The 23,948-nt window shown below is 44.3% G+C and overlaps 1 protein-coding gene across 1 annotated transcript in view; it reads right to left on the bottom strand.

Moving 5' to 3' along the window:
- Positions 1-9,548: 9,548 nt before the first annotated feature.
- Positions 9,549-23,948, bottom strand: part of CHLSN (cholesin) — a 236,532-nt gene continuing 222,132 nt past the window's right edge. The window contains exons 5-6 of the mRNA XM_083153120.1: positions 18,492-18,573; positions 9,549-10,045 (exon numbers count right to left, since the gene is read on the bottom strand). Of these exons, the coding sequence (XP_083009246.1) occupies positions 9,863-10,045; positions 18,492-18,573 (265 nt within the window). The 3' untranslated portion in view covers positions 9,549-9,862. The remainder of the gene's footprint in view (positions 10,046-18,491; positions 18,574-23,948) is intronic.

Genomic DNA, 23,948 nt, shown 5'->3' with positions numbered 1-23,948 from the left:
CACTGACTAGCGGGTGATATTGACGTATGGGACCACGCAGCGCCATCACTCGGGGGCATACACATGGAGCAATCTGCTTTTATAAAATAGCACAAAATCGCTCTGTGTGTATGCCCCTTAACTTTCCCTGCACGTATTCCATCTGCCACACCTGCAGTGCATATGGTTTTGCCCCTTTGAGAAAGATCTGGCTTTTGCGATCAACTGTGAATCAGGCCCAATGTCAGTACAGAATATAACCCCATACATCTGGCATTGGAAAGTGCATTCAAACTTGGAGATGCTGGTGGTGGCTATGCTGCAATTCTGTAGAATGATCTTCGTTAACAATCCGCGGTACTTGTTTCGGTACTTGTGTAATAACTGGGCGCCCGATTTTTTCATCGGGTCGGAAAAATCGGTCGCATCGCATGCGATGGACATGATTTTTACATTGGATCCAATGTTAAATGGTCCCTGAGACCCGATTTTACATTGGACCCAATGTTAAATGGCCCCCAGACCCCATTTTTAATTGTATACCCACCCTGATGGGTGATTACTATGTCAAATGGCCCCCCATTGTTAACGACATGCCACGATCAACACCAACCCGAAGCATGGTGAGCGCAGCGAGCCCGCGAGGGTTGGCGTTGATAGTAGGGGTGGCGTTGACAATGGGGGTGCATTTAACATTGTAAGCACCAATCAGGGAGCTTGTACAATTAAAAATCGCATTGCATGCCATTTGCTGACATGCAATGCTATGCGATATTTTTGTACAAGCACTCCTGTTAATTTAACGGAAATATCGCATCGCACACCACTAAGTATGGTACCTGATGGGCGCTGTGCTAGGAAACCTGTACCCAATCCACTCCATCATCTGTACATGCACAGACAATGGTAGGGGTAGTTAACGACCAATGGTAGCGCGCATTGAGCCAATATGAGCGATATTATATAGCCCATTGTGTATGGGGCTAATGTGGTGGGTGCAATGCAAGTAGTGTGTAAGGAGGGTTATGTGTGGCTTTTGTGTGCTTTGAAGTTTTACAATAAAAACAGGGCGTTATAAGAAAAGTAGTTGAATATAATGGAGGTACACACTGTAATGCCCCTTACACAATATACCACATACCATATTGCTCATAACACTTTATGCCACACACCATAATGCCTATTACACATTATGCCACATACTGTAATGCCCATTACACATTATGCCGCACACTGTAATGCCCATTACACATTATGCCACACTGTAATGCCCATTGCACATTATGCCACACACCTAAATGCCAATTACAAAACTAATAGATGGGATGGGGCTGGAGTGGGGGTACCTTGTGCTGAAGATAAAGTGAGGGGGCTGCCCAAAATTAACATTTTAAATACCTTATATCACCCTGGGAGCAACCTCTCATTGAGAAGGCAGACAAACAGTCAGTGTACCCAGCAGACAGGGGCTGATCAAGATAAAAATGACAGTGAGGGGGCACCATGATTGGGGTAGCATGGGTGCCAGTGGGGATAGGCTTAGGCTGCAGAAAGGGAGAGTTAGGCACTGAGGAATAGGTTATGCTGTGCCCCTCCGACCTGCAGGGATCAGTACAACTGTCCACTCTGACCAGTGGCATAACCCACTTTTCAATTGTGCCCTTAAGACTTATTTTTTTCATTCTAGCCCACCACCCAAAAATATGATCAGGGCCCTTTTCTCTTTGTTGTCTCTACATAATTATGCTAACTGCTCACTGTCACTATCTATATGAATTTCTATACTTTCTGTACTAGTCTGTACTTCTTGTCAATTCCTTGTACGGTGCTTTGGAACCCTTGTGGCAACTTATGAATAAAACAATAAGGTCTGCTCTGTCCCTCTAACAGCTTTCACTGCTACAGGACCAGACAGACCCTAGCAAGAGAGGAAGGGTAGGTATAGCTGCAGTAGGGAGGGGTGGGACAGAGTAGGGGGCAGAATGGGACTGGGGTTGGAGCAGGACAAAGCAGAAAACTTAGAGGGGGTAGGCCAGTACAGAGCAGGGAGTAAGACAGGACAAAATCAAACATAAAAGATTTTATATTCAGCAAATTCAACAATAAATCCATTAATCAATGAAACTATAAACCAGGTCAGTCATAGTATCATAACATTTAAGGCATACCTCCCAACATGACCCTCTCCAGGAGGGACGCAATGCTCTGCTCCTGGACTTCCTTCTTGATGTATGATTGCCATCACCTGTGTTGAACAGGTTAATTGATAAGAAAGGTGTTTCAACACAGGTGATGGCAATCATACATCAAGATGGAAGTCAAGGAGCAGAGCATTGCGTCCCTCCTGGAGAGGGTCATGTTGAAAGGCATGTTAAAGGACCAGGAGCAAACGTGTAAACAGACTGATCACCATGGGTTAAAGTGGCTCATCTGTTGTATTTGGAGGGAGAAATGGTGAGAGGCAGCAGGGATGAGGCTGAGGTGAGTGTCACAGGGGACAATGAGGCTGGAGAAACATGAAGGGGGTGAGGCAGGAGAAAAAGGGGGGGGGGGGGGGTAAGTGTGGTAAAACTGTATACCCCCCCCCACCCCTGTCGCCGGGCCTGTCAGTCAGTGATCGGACAATGCGCAGTGTCACACTGCCGGAACTGTTAAACAACCCCAGCACACGCTTGCCCAATATCTTAAAACTAACAATCTCCCCCCTCAAACTGGCATTATCTGCACAGCTGCATCGTCTGAGGTGTTCTGACGGCAGCTCTGTCCGGGACTCAGAGTACCCCAAGCTAGGGATGGCCATCGACCATCGATGATTACAAATCATCGATGGTTTATGGCCGATGTTGAATAGTTTTGACATCGATGGGGGAGAACCAGATGGTTTCCCACCATCGATGTCAGGCTTAACTGAATAGTAATTTTTTTTATTTTTTTCATCAAGGGGCCGGGACACTGAGCATAGCTCCGCCACCAACACCCGTAAAGCGCCGCCCCTGTATTTTGATTGGCCCACAGGCTAATCTTTCAAAGCAAATGGATGACCATCGATATATATAAATACATTGATGGTCATCCATTGCATACTTATACACCATCGATGGCCAGTTGCACTTTTTCCATCGATGGCAAAGGCAATGATGGCCATCCCCAACCCAAGCCTGGTTACTGGAAGGGGAAATGAAAGCTCTGGCCATGTGGTGTTGAACTGCAAGCCAATAGCAGCTTGCAGCCCAGAAGCCAAGCAGGAGCCCCCGCTGCCTGATTGGCTGATGGACTGCAAGTTCCAATTAGCTTGCATTGCAGCCAGCGTTGCATTTGAAAATACCCTTGTCCCTTATTGCTGTCTGTATGCTCGGCTACCTGGCACCCTAACCTCTGTAGTATCGAACTCGGCTCCAGGTGCTGGTCTTTGCTGCTTAAACAAGTGGCAGCTCCCACAACTGCCTGTTGGACCCATGCTTCAGAATCCCGAATGTCGGAGCGTCTTCCGGCACCCAATCGGTCACTAAGCAGTCGATTACGGGACTTCAGAATAACCCTATGGACACTCAATGTCAGATAGGACTAAAATGACGGAGCCCGTGAAACTAGTACGCAGTCACTGGCTCTGAAACACCTATATAATGGCTGTGATATACCACCCAGAAATGCTCCCTAACTGTCAATCATTTTGCATCTGTGCAAATCTGACACATGCGCAGTAATGAATACATCGGACAATTGGAATAGCATACATCTGTCTGCAGACATGGCTTTGGATTTTTGTTGTATGAAAATGACAAGTAAAATCTGCTGCGTGTTATGGATTTGGCACATTTTAGGATTTGGCGGGGACTGGATTATTGTTGATTGTGTGCTGTAGATAGGTTTTATATGATGTATTAGTTTAAACTTTACAGAAAGGATTTTTATTTGAATTCATGTTTGGCAGGTTTTATATCTCCACGTATCGGCATTTTTGGCTCTGCAAGCAGAAAATGATTAATACACAGTGTTCACAAGGTAATTACAGCCCACAAATGACACAAAATGAAGAAATCAGACTGTATAATAGAAAGCACTTCCCTGAGCTATAAACACTAACATCTTAATGATGTATTTTACAAGTAGCTTTAGGCTAATACATTGCAAAATACAGTTCTGTGCCAAGTGCACACTGCGCTAGAGAGAGTCTTTATATACTTCTGTTGCAGCTTTGTCAGATATTATTATTGCCCTTAGCTGAACCTATTAAACCATTGGAGGATAATTTTAACATACCTCCCAACTGTCCCGATTTCAGAAGGCCTGTCCCGCTTTTTCCACTTTATTAAAACACAGAGTAAAGGCATCCATTATTTATTTAATTGATTATTTGAATGTTAAGGTGAGTTAGTTTGTTGTAGTGAGTGCTGGGTCCCCTGTGTTTGTATTTACTAGAGTGTGTGGTCACAGGCCACTACACCCCATCCTGGGAAGTGGGTGCTGTTTGCGCCCCCTTCTTAGGAATGGCAAGTGTGTTGGTACTTCTGTATCTATATATTTGGGTTGATTTTTAATTAACCTTTGTTACTGTGATCATAGCTTTCTCATGCACCCTAGATAAGCTCATTTACCTGAAACCTGTGACAGCTGCCCCTTTAATACTAATTCAGGTGCTGTGTTTGGGATGGTCTCACCTTTAAAAGCCATAAGGTACAGTACTTGGAAGTTGAGCTTTAACCCAGGAAAAAAAAATAACCCCAGGAGCCCCCTTATCCTTGATCCGGCCCTGGGCTGCACAGTAAGTATCACAGTCAGCACCATTTCTCTGTTCTTGAACAACTGGACCCCTGCATCACGCCTTTGATAAGTAATGGACACTTATTATATAGATACTAGGCGATTCGTCACACCCTACGGGCACTCTACACATTGCCATAAGAACGCCACCCCATTAACCTGTGAACACCTTTATTGCGTGAAATATGGTTTGTATTATATCGAGGATGGGGGCATGATACACATTTGCCCCCAATAGTGCAGTTCAGATACACATATTCCCCCACAGTGCCAGCCTACTATGCCCCCCACAGTGAGATACACCCCCCCCCCCCAGTGACAGATATGCCCCCCACAGTGTCAGATACAGATATGCCCCCCCAGTGCCAGAATTTCCCACCAGCAGTGCAACTCACCATTGTTGCTGCTGCTACCACCATCTGCTGCTGCTGTTGTCGTGGGAAGGGGAAGGGGGGGGGGGGGGGGACAGTGTCCCACTGCTCTCTGTCTCCTCCACCACCGTCGCTTCCCTTCAGAGGAGAGGAGAGGGGAGCGCTCAGCTCATCATGCATATCTCCTTCCCCTCAAACTGTAACTAGGCCGTCAGCCAATCATACCTCACGGGCCGGCTCCTGATTAGCTGCTGGGCCGTGAGCTCTGATTGGCTCCCTGGCCAGCAGTCAATGAGGAGCCCACCCATGAGTTCGGATTGGCTGACTGCAGTCACAGGGACACAGGAGTATAATGCCACTATAACAGTTCCTGCTTCGCCTCATTAGCGAGGCGAAGCAGGAGGGGATACCGACAAGATGTATCAACATCTTGCCCACCGAAGCGGGGGAGCGTTAACTCCCCCACTCCGGCGATGTCCCCTCCTGGAGACAGCGCATCAGTTAATGCTGATGCGCAGTCTCCTTCCCCCCTGGCCGGCTGACTGGGCATGCGCAGGATCTCGCTACTCTTGCGAGATCCCCAGCACAGCTCAGAGCCAGCGCTGTCCCTGCTGTAGGCATAGGGCATCGCCGCCTGCAGCTGTCGAAGTCGATAGCTGCAGGCGGCAGAACGGTCAGCGATGCTGACTGTTCATAAATCAGGCAGGCGCGCAATACTAAATATTGTAGCTGCGCTATGCCTCCTGCCCCACACCGCCGCACGTAAGACACCCGCTCAGCGGGTGTCATAGATCAGGGGAAGCGCTATCCCCTGCCATAAGGCACGGGGATAGCGCATATTCCCCTCATCGGCAGTTCGTAAAACTACCCCACAGTGAGGGGAATGAGACGCAAGATGCACTCTTCTCCCCCTCTGAATGGAAGCGGCATCGGAGGTCCTGAAATACTGGGCTTGTTGTCGGGCTGGCGGGTAATAGCGCATGCTGTCACAGAATGAGCTGTGTGTCGTGTGTTCCCGAAGATCTACACCGGGGGTGGGAGCAATGGGGAGCCGGGCTCTGGAATATGCTCGCTGGTATTCCCCTGTAGCTTTGTCACCTCTCATAAGCTGCATGATCCCTACCTATGCCAATAGTGTTCCTTTAAGCAGCTAAGGTGTATAACTAGCAGGTCAATAGGGTGAACTGATCTATTAGTCCCGATCTGTCACTCAATGAGCGTTATACACACAGTCACAGATCTGGGCAATTATATGTCTTAGTACAGATCTGTACTATGTAATAAAAATCAAATGCGTTTTGCTTGCCGCGCAATTCAAATGGATCCAACTGCAAGGTAATCGCACCATGTGTACACCCCTTAAAAGTAAAAAAAAAAAAAAAAAACATTTCCATATAATGAAGTTGTCTGAATACAAAGACCTGGTTCCTGTACAGACAAATCAAGCTCTCCTCTACTTTATGGAGGCTCACTTCCTACTACTTTCCTTTTTTTTGGGGGGGGGGGGAACGTGTGTGTTTATTGTAGTGCAAAGATTGCATACATACGTACTCACTGTTACATGCATGCAGCCGACCAGCCGATCTTATACAGTATGTTGGAAGATGTACAAGATCACCCATAGAGCTTAGCAGTACAGTATATGTCTGTATATTACTGTGGTTGCTCAGACACAGAGCAAGATTCGCTAAGCTTCAAAAGTGATAAAATAGAGAGTGATAAACAGCCAGCCACTCAGCTCCTGTCTGGCATTTTTCAAACAAAGTCTGTGACATGGCAGGTAGGAGCTTATTGGCTGGCTGTTTATCACTCTCCATTTTATCACTTTTAAAGCTTAGAGAATCTGGCCCATAGTGGCATATGCACAGTCTAAACAACAGCAGTATCTTGGTGAAGGAATAGATGCTACAGTACATGGAGGACGCACAGTAGCACAAGCCATATTCCAAAATTGAATACAAAGACTGTTGTTGCTTACCACCAGAAAAACACTACGCTACTTCCTGAACAAGGAAATAATGAATTGATGGATAGAGTACCAAATTACAGACACAAGGAAATAATACCCGGTGGAACCCATTAATAATGTCATCGCACACAACATCCTCACAGACTGAAGATAAAGGTACTTTCTGCAGACACTGCTCTAAAACAGAACCTGACCAGAACTATGAGATAACCATGTTAGTAGGCAGTGCCAAGGGACAACATGTCTACATAAAACTCATGTCCAGCAACTGCCCCATTTGCGTCTGTAGGTTCCCATAAAGCTGTGCTTTGCAAACAACATCAACAAGGCTCACGAGCAGTCTTTCATATGGTCAGAGTTAATACTAGGAATCCTTACTTCAGCAACAGACTGATGCACATGGTCAGCCTGTGAGCCAGCAACAAGGAGAATGTGACTTGCCTGACATCTACTGGTGGAACCTCTAATGTTGTTCACAAAGAAGCATCAAGATATCAACACTATTATATGTGATTATTATTATTAATAATAATAATAATAACAGCTATTATATTTTATTTGACAATCCTGGAACTAGCGTATGTCTGAATGGCTCTACCCAGGATTTGAGTCGTCTTAAATCCTGGGTCCTGTGCACCTGCAATGGACCTGGGATTTTTAAAAACCCGGGATTGAACCGGGTCTAAAATCCAGGGTAGTATGTCTTAAAGGGGTATTATTAAAACTATTATACATGATTGGTATTTACAGCTATTATACGTGATTATTATTATTAACAGCTACTACAGGGTATGTATAAAAAGTAATGATACCTATTTTTCTCTGACACGACTTTGCAGCGTGCATGCTCCAGGTGGGTTTGATGAAGGGGGAAGTCAGCTTCAACACACCGAGCTTCAGTCGTCTACGAGTTTCCATGTGGTTCGTATCGTGGTTTTAGTGGACCCCTGTCCCTAGGCTCGGTTGAAGCTTAAAAAAGCAACATTCTATCAAACAGCGCTACGCCATTAAATTCTGTGTGGGACTCGGAAAATCGGCAATGGAGACGTTGGCCATGATCCAGAAAGTGCATTGCCGCCAATTGGGAGCTGCATCATGACAATGCACCAAGCCACACCTGCTTTGTAATCAACGACTACCTGTCCCGGAACGGCATCGCAACGCTTCCCCAGCCCCCCTACAGTCCCGATCTGGCCCTGGCGGACCTTCTCCTGTTCCCCGAGTGAAGACAGCGCTCAAAGTATACCATTAAGGGACCATAGCAGAGGTCAAAGCAGCTTTGACGCACTGCTCGAAGGACGTTATGGAAAAAGACTTCCAGGGCGCCTTCCAAACGTGGACAACTTGTTGGCAGAAGTGTGTCGACACGCAAGGGTCTTATTTTGAAGAATTTTAATTGTTTGTAGCGATATCTTCAATAAATATTTTTTCTCGAATTTGGTCTCATTACTTTTAATACAAACGCGGTGAATGTGAAAATGGACAGCCTTTATTTATCAACTGGAGACCACTGTTCACTACTAAATAGCACTCACGGCACCTCCTTCCTTCATCCTCAGACTGCCGACGCCGTCAGACACAGCGGGGCTTGATGTTCCACGGCTCTCAGTACAGATTACCAGCCTGGTGGGATACACGTCACACTGGCCACGCCCCCTAAGCATTTCATCATCCGACTTCAGTGGGTAGCCAGTGTGATGCTAACAGATACTCTTAATAGGCCCACAGACAATCAACATTCTTAAATTTACATAAATACAATTAACATATACAGAACCGCCAATGCCTTCTTTTATTTTAAATAGCGACTCAGTTCCGTGATTTAGTAAGTGTGTATTATAAATCATCACAGCGGCGGCATTGTATATTTTAACTATTACTTATAGGAGGATTTTTTTCAAGTCTTATTACCTCCTATTAACTGGAATAAGAAACCCCTGGCAACGAGCATATAACTGCTGGCAATGAGCATGTAGGTAAGCGGCACTTATGTGGCAGAATATACGAAGTGTGGTAGAATATGGAATATGCATTTCGGTGTGTGGTATAATATGTTATGGCATTACATTTCTGCTACGTGCCTGTGGCAGGACTATGTGCCTCGACATTCGCCGGGTCATTCACTGCACATGCGCAACTGGGAAAAACACTACGCCATCTATCGGCAAATGCATTAACCTACTGCAATTAGAACAACACCACTACAGCAAAAAGTATCCTTTTCATTTGGGCACACCTTACAGATTGTGCCCTCATTACTACCTATGTGACATATTACAGACTACTGTATTACTATTGTCACTACTACTGTCATACAGTAGTACAATAATAATAATAATAATACCAGAGTCTGCTGTGTTACTATACTATAGGTTTTGGCTCTGCTTTTATTCCTAAGAACCAAGCTGTGGGTACAAATTTTTGTTTCTCTTTTTTTAAATTGAGAATAGAACAAACAAATAAATGAATAGATTGAATTACCTTTAATGACGGTGTATAAATGTTGGACAATAATAAACACATTAAAAACAAAGTGAACAAAAACGTGTAAAAGTAAAATAAATGGCTTGGTCTATTGTATAAAAGCAGAATCTGTTTGCATACGGATGCCAGTGTGCAGCAGGATTCAGAGCGGCCTTTGCTCGCACTGTGTACAACACAAACTCCTGATGTATGTATTTCATTGATAGTTCCGCTTATGGATTGTCAGATCTGACTGGACACCGTGGCAGTACAACACAATACCGCTATTGTCGCAGGGGAACAGGAGAACCTGGAGAGCCTACGACAAACTCTGTAAGACTTCTCGCATTCTTGTTATCTTTTGTAAATCCGACTCTTCCTGTGGGTCACTATTATCATACTCCTTCATGAAGGCCTCTGCTTTCTGTATGGTGGTCTCGCGTGCCTTGCCTTGTAGACCACCCATATAATTTAACATAATCTTAAAGAATTTGTCAGGAACCTGGAAAAGCAAAAGGAGAAATGACATGTAAAGTACTGCAGGATAAACACAGAGTTATAGTTACAAAACTTAAATATTAATTAAAATGCTCACTTCTACCCCATATGTGCAACCCCTGTCTGTCTGCACCCCCCCCCCCCCCCCACACACACACACACACACACCTCTCACCAGCAGGACCCTCTCCCCTCATGTGCTTTCTCATCTCTTAGAATAACTTCTGCACCATGGTCCCTACAACAGCACCTAGCCCTCGATTTTTGCCACCCATATGAATATATCAGTGTCCTGTCACCTGATACAATCTTTATATACCTTGTTCTTGTCGTACATGGTCATGTACTGTAATTCACTGTTTTCTTGTTTTGCTCATTTATGTACTTTGTCAGGCACGCCAGAACCCTTTTGGCACCATATAAATAAATAATAATAGTTTTATTTTTTAAGTAAACAAAAAAAAAATTCAAACTTAAGCTGCATATCCACTTGCTGATGTAATGCACAATATCGGTAATTTTGACGATATCGTCCATAAATTTGCCCAGTGTGTACACAAAACCAGATGAACAATACACGCTACCTCCGGTCTGTAACCCCCCCCCCCCCCCCCCCCCCCCCCCCACCAATAATATGTACGTGTGCATACCATGGACTACATCGTTTAGGAGAGCCATGCTGCATGACCTCCGCCCTCCACCCCTGCCGTTAAGTATGTATACACCTGCTGATGCTGGGTCAATGTGGCCACCGATATTGGTGTATTGATATTGATAATATAGGAGTGTATAGGAGGAATTATATTTATGCTACAAATCAGAGAATCAGGTGTTCTGTACTGTGTCAGGGTTTCCCAAACTCTGTCCACAGGGGGAACTGACAATCCTGGTGTACAACTATACCCAGGATTGTGCACAGATGGTATAATGAAACTGGCTGTGGAACTTATTTAGGGGATCTAAATCATATATTTTAAAAAGTGCAAAACTAAAAGCAACAGAACTTTGTGTCAATAGAGTTAGGAAAAACACAAGGAAAAATGAAGCCAGTGTGATTTGCAAAAGAAGTAGCAGGTATATTCTGTTAGACAAAGGAGGCTAAGAAGGTAATCAGATGTGCAAAAGCACAGGCTGAGGAGAAAATGGCCAGTCAGTTTGTAAAGGGGGGGGGAAACTTTTTTAGGTATAGAGGTGAAAGGAAACAAACAAAAGTGGAGTAGACTAAAGACTAAAGACAGAGAGTGGAAGTCTTCTTCACAGGGATTGCAGTCAAAATCCAACAATCAAAATACCGAGAACCATTGACCGGCGGTCAAAATACCGACATTTAAAATCCCGACAAGGTCAGAATGATTGATGATCTAGGACTAGGTAGATTAGAGCCGTGGTCTCCAACCTGTTTGGGGTGTGAGCTACTCATGGCAAAAAAAGCCACCCGAAGAGCTACTAAAAAGAAAAAAAAATCTGCCTAATGACCAAATAATGCCCTTTACACATTATGCCACACACTGTAATGCCCCTGACACATTATGCCACATACCGCAATGCCCCAGACACAATATGCCACACACTGCAATGTCGTGTATATACCGCATACATACCTCCCAACACTGGAGGCAGTGGAGAAGGGACATCTGCACAAAATTAGGGGTCATGACCTCCTATCGTGGAACTCCTATGAGCCCACATCCCCCATTTTGGCACTATGGGGGCACTGCCAGTGCTCTGAGAGATGCTGGCCATGCCCTCAGCCTCTCTGAATAGATGCTGTGTCATATATACACAAACCACCAGCCGTGGCAGTTACACAATACCGGAACTAATGCCATGAACACAATGCCCCTCAGCAATGCCAGATAAACAATGGCTGCCTGATTGTGGTGCCACTGTAAATAAATACTCTGGCAGTACTGTGTGCGTATGCCATAGGCGCACGCCAAAAAATAGGTGTAGCCACATGCTGTGTGACCAATGAAAGTGGGGGTGTGATACACATATACCCCCCAATAGTGCAGTGCCAGATATACATAAATGCCCCCAATTGTGCTAGGTATGCCCCCAATAGTGCCAGATACACATATGCCTCCAAAATAGTGCCAGGTATGCCCCCAATAGTGTCAGGTGTGCTCCCAATAGTGCAGGTATGCCCCCAATAGTGCCAGATACACAAATGCCCCCAATATAGTGTATGCCCCCAATAGTGCCAGATACACAAATGCCCCAATATAGTGCCAGGTATGCCCCTAATAGTGCAGGTATGCCCCCAATAGTGCCAGATACACATATGCCCCCAATAGTGCCAGGTGTGCTCCCAATAATGGTAGATACACATATGCCCCCAATACAGTTCCAGGTATGCCCCCAATAGTGGCAGATATACATATTCCCCCAAAAGTGCCAGGTATGCTACCAATAGTGCTAGCAACACATATGCCCCAATGAATTTCCCAGCAGCAGCACAACTCTCCTGCTGCTGCCGGGGAGAGGAGGTAGTGTAGGAGACCCTGGGAGCTGACCTACGGTCCAGTGAAGCAGCAGCGACGATGGAGTGCAGCACCAGCATGTGTCCTACTAGTAGAAGGTGCGAAATCTCCTGCCGCGGCCAGTGATCTCACACTGCAAGTGAGTCACTTTACAGCCGGAGGTCACTTTCTTGTGCCATTGACCTCCTGACAGCAAACGAGATCCAGAAACACGTCGGAGGTCAGGCAAGCTACCACTGATCACCAGGCAAGCTACCGGTGGCTCGCAAGCGACGGGTTGGCGGACCCTGGATTAGTGGAATGGTCAAGAGCATGGCAACTACAGTTTAATACCAAAAAATGCAAAATCATGCACTTGGGTCTCAAAAATCCAAAGACTAAATATAGCATAAATGGCACTATAATGGAAACTATTGAGGAAGAGAAGGATCTAGGTATCACTATTTCAGGGGACTTAAAAGCAGGTAGGCAATGTAACAAAGCAATGAAGAAGGCAAGTCAGATGCTTGGTTGCATAGGGAGAGGTATCAGCAGTAGAAAGAAAGAAGTAATAATGCCACTGTACTGTGTTCAGTTCTGGAGGCCATATCTCCAGAAGGATATAAATACATTAGAGACTGTACAAAGAAGGGCAACTAAAATGGTGCATGGCCTACATGACAAAACTTACCAGGAAAGCCTAAAAGATCTTAAGGTCCATACACACTGGGCGATTATGCCCAGCGTGTATGGACAGTGATGAGTGGCTTTCCCAGCGATGATGCGGAAGCGTGCATCACCACTCATCGCCGGGCCATACACACACTGGGCGGCTTTGAGCTGAAAGTCACTCAAACTTGGTGTTTTGAGCGGCTTTCAACTCAAAGTCGCCCAGTGTGTATGGGCCTTTAATACTGTATATATAGTTTGGAGCAGAGAAGGGGGACATGATAGAAACTTTCAAATAGGTCAAGGGTTTTAACAAGGTACAGGTGGGAGACATTCTCCACAGGAAGAGGAGCAGCAGAACACAAGGACATGCACTGAAACTAGAGGGAGGAAGATTCAGGGGAAATTTAAGGAAAAATTACTTCACAGAAAGAGTAGTGGATAAGTGGAATAGCCTCCCATCAGAGGATCTAGAGGCAAATACAGTAGAACAATTTAAACATGCTTGGGATAGGCATATTGATAAGGATCAAATATGGTTTGAGGTAACATGTTTAAAAAAGGGGCAGACTAGATGGGCCAAGTGATTCTTATCTGCTGTCAAATTCTATGTTTCTATAAAGAAGCCTTTGGGCTTTAATCCAATATAGATGAGGTTCCATCATATACGTATGTGATGCAAATGGTGCAGTCTTTTGATTCAAGTTCTGGAAATCCTGTATTGCTCTATGACGGGATCAATTCTATTGTAACTTCTGGAATTCACTGAATTTTGACTGACATCCTGCTCTTGGCTCCTGCAGTCATCTCACAGGTGGAGTTCCCCAGAATCTGAATATAAGCTTCTCTCCTTTTGTGTCTGACTAGAGCAGATTTCAGTGGTCCATGGGTTAACCTACAAGATGAGCAATGAGATGGACGCCTGAAAACCAGTTATATGGACCAGGTGTGGTTAATGAACACTGGCTTTCTGGCTTGCAGCTAATTCCTAGACAGCTGCAGAGAACATCTGGACCATGCGTGGGATGCTACGGTAGCTGGTTCTAATGAAAAACAAAACACTCAGAAAGACCATCCCATGACATTAACTTGTGTTCCTTGAATAATTCTGGATTCACAGTCAAGAGCATGACGACGAGGTCACCAGTGTGTGTGTGTGTGTGTGTGTGTGTGTGTGTGTGTGTGTGATGTCTGCAGCACTTTGGGAAAGTTAAAGGTTCAACTTGAGAGATGGCACAATCAGGCTCATTCATTTAATGATTTTAGTGAAATGAGCCAGTTACCTAAACACATTGCTGTTATTAGAGGAGAACGGTTCCGATTTACAAACGGAGGTTGCAATTGTGGCTGCCTTGGGCTTCTGGGGGACTAGACTTTAGATAGAGTTGCATCAGGTTCAGGATTGTTGGGGTCCATGTCTTGGGTACAACAGCACGCAGTACTTCTTATTTGGTTACCCTATTTGCATTGATTATTAGCAACTTCTATGTAGAAGTCTAGTGTTAAGAAAACATAGAGGCCACAGAAGAGACAAGCGGGCTAATGTAATAACCTGTGAGCTACAGGCTGAGTGAAAGTTCCGATGATATCCAACTACCCGGTTTGGACTTTGAAATAACTGCCACTTTAAAAATATGGGCCGACTTCCCAGAATCCGCGCACTGCCTGCAGCTACCAGGCTGTTACATAAGCTCCCTTGTCTCGTCCCTGGCCTGCTCTGGTCTCTTTCCTGACATCAGAGAATGCCATAAAAGAGACCAAAGAATGCCAGGGAAGAGACCAGAAAAGACCATGGAAGAAACAACAGGTACTAAACAAAAAAAACCAGGGCAGATTTCAGAGAAGCCCATGAAGTAAAGTTAGCTGGATGAAATGAAGCACCAGACAGAATATGAGGCCGGTGTTTGGTGTGTGTTCATTCTGGGTGGTGGGGGCTGTGAAGTGTGCCCAGCTTCAGAGCTTCTACCAAGACCCAGCGGGCATTAGCTGTGTCACATACCTTTTCTAAATCACGATGAAATGAACTTGATGATAAAATCAGGGAAACGTAAAAAGAAGTGATGTAACGGTATACACTAGTGATATACTATATTAACCCTGTGCAAAGTAAATTTGTCAAAATAGGTGTGAAAATGAACAAGCAAACAGTTTTCTTCATCATAATGACCTTACTGTATATAGGAAATATAATCCTTTTTAACACAACATTTTTTGTTTGAATTTATATAACAAATGTGAGCGACGCTGGCACTTTTAGTGGATATTTTGAACATCTCTCCAATGTTGGCGCACAAAGGGTTAATAGCAGAAAGATGAGAGTTTTTTTGAGCAACATGTGTCTGTCAGATTTGCAGAAAAATATTGGCGTTATACTTGTAATTGGTTCTCTTCATATTTGAGTTATGTGTCAATTACAGTGCATCACCATTCTGCTCTGGAAAATGTGATCATTTGTGAACTCTCTCTCTGTACATCTGCTGGGTGAACTGAAACATGTGACCTGCCGATACGAACACCTTGGCAAGTGTGATACTCACCAAAGGCATCCGCAGACCCCCACCATCAAAAACGGGGCTGCATTCGAACCTGAACGAAAAGGTCTGAATCGGACCCAATATTACTAGAAAAAACAGAACATCACAATTCCTACGTCTTACATCTAAACCAGTGACTCTCAGCCTGGGGTACCAGTACCGCCAGAGGTGCTCCCTGTGATATTCTGGGTTACATTATATTGTTGTGTAATGGTTAGCGAGTCACCCAAGTGATAACTGGGATCCAGATGGCAGGTTGACAGTGGCTTGGTCGACTGTCAATAGGTCAACCCCTATTTTCATGTGTTCACCTTTTCCCTATGTAGAGCTTATGCATGTTGACATGGACACCGTCGACCCTATGATCCATACCCACAATAATTATGGTATCCGGACTCATGATAAGGTTGACCACTATTGGTCGACAGTGTGAAATGGTCAACATGGGTTTAGAAAAAAAAATTGAGCCGACATTTGCCGACTGGCTGCATTTCATATCCTACCATCCACTACGGCGTGGAGGGAGAATATAATAGTGTATCGAGCACAGCGAGGCACCGCGCCCAAAGCATGGCGAGTGTAGCGAGTCATGTGAGGGGACGAGCACACTTAGACGGTGTCCATACCGACCTATGTCGACAGACAAAAAAACATGAAAAACATGAAAACTTTTGACCGTGTCGACCTTATGACTGTAGACCTAGACATTGTAGATCAAAAATACCATAACCGATAATTACACACATAGAAAGTAGAGTCTGCTACTACTAAGGGTTCACGTGCTACAAGATAAAAATTGACACGCCAAAAACGTAAAAAAACTGATGTCAACCTTGTCCTGTCGACTTTTTGGGGGTCAACCTAGACACTGGTATAAATGTTAACAAGCTTTACAAAAAATAGTGAGAAATATATATGTATATTGTAATTTTAGTGTTTCAATGTAATCGTAACTCGGAACATATCCATCTATATGTAGGAAAATGCAGTGCTGGCCAGCAGGTGGCAGTGCAGAGCTCTCTTCTCTTTATATTTCAGATAGATTGATCTCATATGTACTGTGGTATTGTCTCAGAAGAACTTTAACAGCAGCATTTCAAAAATAAATTTTACATACATTATTTTCTAAAATAAATCCCACCTTCCAAACACCTTCAATAGGAGTATGGCTCACATGCAAGTACTGAATGTAGCTGCAAAGACAGAATCTAAAAGATACAGGATTCACTCACCCGAAAAATAAATCCTATTAAATCTGCACTCTTTTTTACACTCAGTGACACTATTAGAACGTTGCAACATGATAAGCTGACAAACTCACGTCAAAATCTTCTGTTACGCGACAGTCCTATGCTAAATATATGAAGGTTATAAACATCCACATGGACATTTGCATGCTTTTTATCGAATGTCTTCAAGTTTGCTGCAATGTGAGGAGAGCAGGGTGAAAATTACCCAGGCTACTGTAGGGGTCGGGGAATACAGGGGACACGGAACAATGACAACCCCCTTCCCCCATCTTAATGCCACAGTGACGCTCTAGTTTGTGCTATCTGCCACTATGTGGTGGCGCGTACAATAGGAATGTACATCCTGATGGCACCTCCCAAGCGTTTATTTTGGCGGGACTGTTATGAATGGATTAGGGATGGCCATCGGTGGGGTGATCTGCAAGTTAATCACTGATGCTTTTTATTGATGGTCACCCCGCTTTATAATGAAGCTTGTTTGCCAGAAAAAGAACCTGGGGGCGGAGCTGGGCTTCTGTGTCCTGGTACTTTGTAAAAGAATGTAAGCTTGCGAGCAGGGCCCTCCTACCTCCATGTTTGTATCTACCCAGTTTGTTTCATCACTGTTGTTTCTAATTGTACAGTGCAAATGAATATGCTGCGCTATATAAGAAACTGTAAATAAATAAATAAATAAAAAAAAGTGTCAAAAAAAATTCCTTGCTTCTGCATCATCTGTGGAGGGAAACGATCTGGTTCGCCCCCATGGATGACAGAAGTATTCAACATTGGTCATAGACCTAGATGATTGTTAATCATCGATGGACATTCCTAGAATGGGCGCCGCGTGCAAACACTAGGAAGGGAGACTGAGGGCAGCCCAGGAGCACAGAAAGTGCTGGTCATGCCCTAGAATGACTAAAAACAAGGGTGAACACACAGCCACTGCGACACACAGCCGGCTGCTGTCAGTCAGTGTACATTTCCCGCCTAAATGAGCCCTTGTATGAGGTAAAACAAGTTTATGAACCTCACAATCATTGTTCCCTACAAAATCAAAATCTATATTCTAAATCAATATATCCCAAAGCTTTTTTAACCCTTTGAGTGCCAATGTTGCAGTGAGAGATCCTCAAAATATCAGCTAAAAATGCCAGCGCCGCTCACAGCGAATGTTCTTTTTTTGGGTGCAATATTTAACTAAACTTCAATTAATTGACTTGGCTGCAGTTGTATTTATTTATACTAAAATAGCCATTGCTGTGAGTGACACCAGAATTTTTAGCGGATATTCTGAGGACCACTCACAGCAACGTTAGCACTCAATAGGTTCACATTATCCGATTATGGGCCAGATTTATCAAGCTTCAAAAAGTGATAAAGTGAAGAGAGATAAACCGCCAGCAAATCAGCTCCTGCCTGTCATATTTCAGGTTGGGTTTGAAAAATGTCAGGTAGAAGCTGATTGGCTGTTTATTTATTACTCCATTTTATCACTTTCTGAAGCTTGATACAGCTGGCCCCGAGAACACAGCAAGCACACAGGTGATACATACCTTCTCTGTGTCATACATGTTCAGGAGGAGCCAGGTTTGTCTCATTTTCTGAAACTTCCACTCGGAGCGCTTCTTGGACCATCTGAAATCAAAGAATAATGAACAAATATGAATAAATGGCTGTTGTTTTCTCTTTGCTTTACACTAGGAGGAACGATGTTTGGCACTGTGCTACCCCCAAACTTTCAGATCTTCCGATCCAGTTACTGACGTTATGTAATGATGAGGGGGGAACATAGTGTCGCAGAGCCTCAAAATGTCATTTCAGTTATGTGATTAAGTGATGCTAAAAGCACCCCCATATATTAATAGAACTGGGTTATCTCACCATTTATTCATAGAAAATTAATTTAAAGAGCACACCGTACACTGCCAGTCTTGTGATGACTTGTGTGAGCAGTATTGTGTGAGCAGTATTGTGTAGCCTGGTGTGAGATGCCAGCCTATAAGGTCACTAGGAAACCGTAATGTAACTTCTTCCTAGAGATTCTGCACAGATTATCCTTACACACACACACACACACACACACACATTGCATTTTCCCTTGTTATAAAGTGTACCAATTTGCTATAGAGCAACTTACTACACACACTATATAATGATGGAAGGGCTTACTAGGCATGTTTCTTACTATCGACTTGCCCAATGTTTTTCAAGGCCCACCCACTTCCCGCCATAGATGCCTGCCCAGCTGCCACCAGACCATCACTAGCCGGCTCAGGCAATGTTGTGCTCTTCCATGGACCGGCCCCATGACCTATTGTCACCTTCCCACCCGATCCGTGCTGCCTGGTTCTACACTCCTCAGTGCTCCTCACTGCTCCCGCCATTGAGCAGGAAAGATTTTTTTTACAGTCACAGGTTAAATAAAACAAATATGACACATCGCTGTGTGCTGGGAGATCTTGCTGAAGCATTCGGAGTGATCTAGCATTGCTCTGCAAATCGCCCTATGTGTAGGCCACTTAAAACTTTTTATTCATGCTCTTTGTATATTAGAGAGACAAGTAATTATTTTCCCATGTTCTATTCATTTAGATAGATTTATAGGTCAATATGTGGGTTGTGTTGTAATGAACAGCGCACTTTATGCCTCATTCTCTATTTAAGTATATACTGTATGATTACTTTATGTACTGTTTTTGTTTTGTACAAACACTAAAAGCATTTGGACACCCCAATACCCACCCCTCTAGAAACCTTCCTTTGAGCCTTGTTATAGACAGGAATCGCTAAAAGAGTGGGTATACTGTACCACCATACCTGGCATCATCCCCTACTTTCATTTAAATGTCGGCAGCCTGTGTTGTAGCGCAGCCTGGTACAGAAGATAGCTTGGCCTCTGTTTTGTAGGTCTTCTTAACCATACATCACGGAAAGTCTGTGCGCCCTTCGGGGCAGGAATGGACAGGCCTGTAAACCTCAGCAAGTCTTCCTGAGTTTCCTTTGTAGCAAGCACTTTGCCAAAGAGAGCTTTTAAACTGTGTCAAATTGTCTGGAAAAGTGGCTATACAAAGCCTGGCTCTATCCTAAGAGCAGAACATGTGTCTGCTTTATGAGTTCCAGACTGCTCTATCTCACACAGCCCCTTCTCCATAAACTGGAAATGGAGCGTAAAGCACAATGTAAGATGTCACATGACCGCACAATGTTTCCATGTGCGCAGTTTGGGAGAGAGAGCAGACATTGGATACCTGAGGAACCGGTACTCCTGTACAGTGCAGCAGTTGGGGACCCATGTTTCTAATTAGCACTACAGCAATGATGGGGAAGGAATGCGGCCAAATATAAAAATAATAATTATTTACCAAGCAGCTTAAACTTCATAAATCTGTCATTATATTTACTATTGCTAAACGGCTGCATTGTAAATGTAACATTAATGGTGTTGTTAACACAATGCCGGCTTATAGACATACAGTACTGCAGAACGTGTCATGTGGGTGTCTGCGACCGTGCCTGTAGTAGCTGAGCGTGTTAGCAGTCAGCCAGACTCATTGGGCGGTATTCAATGAGTCTGATTCGCCATGTTTTTATGGCGAATTTGTGCTGTTTGGCGAATTTTTGACTAAAACGGTGAATCACCCTATTCAAAGACCACATGGCGAATACATTTGCAGTTTTTTTTCGCCATGATTCACCGAGTAGCAATCGCTATCTTTTTATGGTGAAGTGGAATGTGAACTTTTAAAATAAAGTGTTTTGTTTTTTACATTTGGTGTAAAAAAATCAGGAATTTATTATGTGTTATTCTTGCTAAATAACCGAAAAGTGTTCAGAATAACAAAAGACATTGGGCCTGTTTAGGATTCGCTGCACATTCGCCACTGCCCGCCACGTTCCGGAGCCTCGCCTGCTCCGGTATTCAACTAGTCAGGGGCTCACTGCCCCTGACTGGCGAATTTGTGCTCCTGTGGCGATGCCGCAGGGAGCCTAAGGACGGTGGCAGGCAGGGAGATGGAAGTCTCTCTGCCTGCCCCAGGGCGTATGTGGGGGGGAGGTGGGCTCCCCGGGTGCCAGGCAGCACAGGCTGCCCCCCGGGGGTGCCAGCAGGGGACCGCGTATATTCACTACACCCGATAACGATCGGGTGCAGTGAATATATGAATATCTAATGAGCGGCTCGGCTCCGGCGCCCCCTGCTGGCTGCTGTGTAAAAAAAAAATTTTTTTACAGCTTACAGCACATGAATGAAAATACCATGCCCCTCCTCCGAATAAAATTCCTGATTTTTTTACACCAAATGTAAAAAACAAAAACACTTTATTTTAAAAGTTCACCTTCCACTTCACCATAAAAAGATAGCGATTGATACTCGGTGAATCATGGCGAAAAAAAACTTGAAATGTATTCGCCATCTGCTCATTGAATAGGGTGATTCACCGTTTTAGTCAAAAATTCGCCAAACAGCACAAATTCGCCATAAAAACCTGGCGAATCAGCCTCATTGAATACCGCCCATAGGGTCCACACTATGAAGGTTGACATACAATAGGTCGACAGGGCTTCGATCCACACATGAGATATATCGACATGGCTAAGGTCGGCTGGGTCAGAAGGTCGACACAAGCATTAGGTCGCCAGGCAAAAGGTTGACATGAGTTTTTCACGTTTTTGTTGTCCCGGATTTCGACGTAAGTCAACAGGAACATCGTCCATGCTTGCTGCGCTCGGCACACGCCCTGGTGGATGGTAGGCTAGGAAATACCACCTGCTTTGGAACAAACGGTGAAAAACTCTTGTTGACATTTTGACTGCCGACAATCCCATTGTCAACCTAATGCTTGTGTCAACCTTCCAACCCTGTCAACCTTAGCTGAGTCGACCTAGCAACCATATCCCATACGGAAGAGGTCGGCAAGGAGAGAGCATAAGAGGTACAGACTACAGTGGTACCGATTTCTCATTGGTTGTCTTGTACCCAGGAAAGCATGCCCAAATTTGCTCCGATCCATTTGCATGTATGACACAATGACAATCCTATATTACAGTAGCTCACAGGCAAAAGAGGGCGTAGACTGTACAGGGCACTATGAGGGAGGCATCAAAGCTTGTAGAGAAAGAATCAACCAATCAGTTCCTGTCTTTTTCCTACACATCCTGTTACACGACAGTTAAGGTACCCATACACATTACAATTATTGTATCCAATATTGGATACAATATCGTATCTCATCGCATCTCGGTTTTACGATAAGATGAGATGAGATCTAGTACAAAAAGTATGTGCAGCACATAGTTTTTGTACTAGATCTCATCTCATCTTATCGTAAAACCGAGATGCGATGAGATACGATATTGTATCCAATATTGGATACAATAATTGTAACGTGTATGGGCACCTTAAGAAGCAAACTGGCTGGTACTTTATCTCTCTCTCTACTTTAGCTCTCTTCAAGGTTTGATAAATCTCTTTCTATGTAACATCATGCTCCCAACCTGGGATTTTTCACACTTTAAATTCCTAGAACAGAAAAAGATTTTCTTAGAACGTTTATGGTCATGTCTAAATGTTGCCTCTGTCCAGTAACGTATAATATATCTCAGCGCAGGAGAAAATAAAACTTACTATATAAATATAGATCCTGCCAGTTCCACATAACTGCTGTAGGATCCTATTTTAGTTCCGCGTGATGCTAACCACAGGACGTGCTCGGGCCACCGAGGTTTTCGCAGTTTATCTATTTTCAAGTGTCAACACTTAAGAAGTGTGCGGGACTACATCCATTTCCCAATGCTACCCTTATATTGCGGTTGTCGCCTACACACAGAGAAGCAGCCGTTATGTTTATAGAACGTAGCCTCTCATTTCACTAGGAAACTGAGGGGTAGATGTATGAAGCAGTGATAAGTGAGGAGAAGTGATAAAGTGACTGGCACTTTATCACCGGCCAATCAGCTCCTGACTGTTAAGTTACAGGCTCGGTTTAAAAAGGGACAGTTAAGGTCTGATTGGCCGGTGATAAAGTACCAGGCACTGTATCACTTTTCTCCTCCCTTATCACTGCTTCATACATCTGCCCCTGACAGAGCAATCAGGCTGCACCCTTGTGAATGCTGGTTCCAGTTCAGTCCACATTAAAAAGTCCACCGCTAGTTTGTGTAGGTCACTATGGGCCTTATTTTGGTTCATTCTTTCTGACAAAATTCTTCTTAGATGGGCAAAACCATGTGCACTGCAGGTGGGGCAGATGTAACATAGGGTTACCACCTAGTCCCTTTAATTCCGGACACATATTAATTACACAGGTTCTGTGGCTGGCTGACTTCAAGACTCCACTTCACCTGATTTTAAACTGACACAGAACCTGTGTAATTAACATGTGTCCGGAATTAAAGGGACTAGGTGGTAACCCTAATGTAACATGTGCAGAGAGAATTAGATTTGGGTGGGGTTTTACTTCAAAGTGAGATCTATATTGCAGTGTAAAAATAAAGCAGTCAGTATTTACCCTGCACAGAAACAAAATAACTCACCCAAATCTAATTCTCTCTGCACATGTTACATCTGCCCCCCTGCAGTGCACATGGTTTTGTCCATCTAAGAAGGATTTTGTCAGAAAGAATGAACCAAAATAAGGCCCTATGCAATTACACTGCACTTTGTAACTGAACCCATGTCCCGTATATATTACCAGGCCACATAATACCCAGAATACGTTATTAGGTCGACACATATTAGGTTCACATGCATTGGGTCGACCACTGACGGTCGACACATTAAATGTCGACTTGGCTAAGGACGACAGGGTTGGAAGGTCGACAAAATCATCAAGTAGACAATTGGAAGGTCGACAGTCGGTCAACATGAGGTATGTGCCGACAATTGGTATTTCATGCCCTACCATCCACTAGGCCATGGAACGAGAATAATGTGCCAAGTGTAGCGAGGAATCATTGCGAAAGTATGGTGAGCGCAGCGAGGCATGCGAGGGGATCCAGTACACTTTAATGGT

Source organism: Crinia signifera, chromosome 7 (genome assembly GCF_055691185.1).
Source record: "Crinia signifera chromosome 7, ASM5569118v1, whole genome shotgun sequence".
Lineage (NCBI taxonomy): Eukaryota > Metazoa > Chordata > Amphibia > Anura > Myobatrachidae > Crinia > Crinia signifera.
The sequence above is the reverse complement of the archived record's forward strand: the minus strand, read 5'-3'. Positions and strand labels throughout refer to the sequence as shown.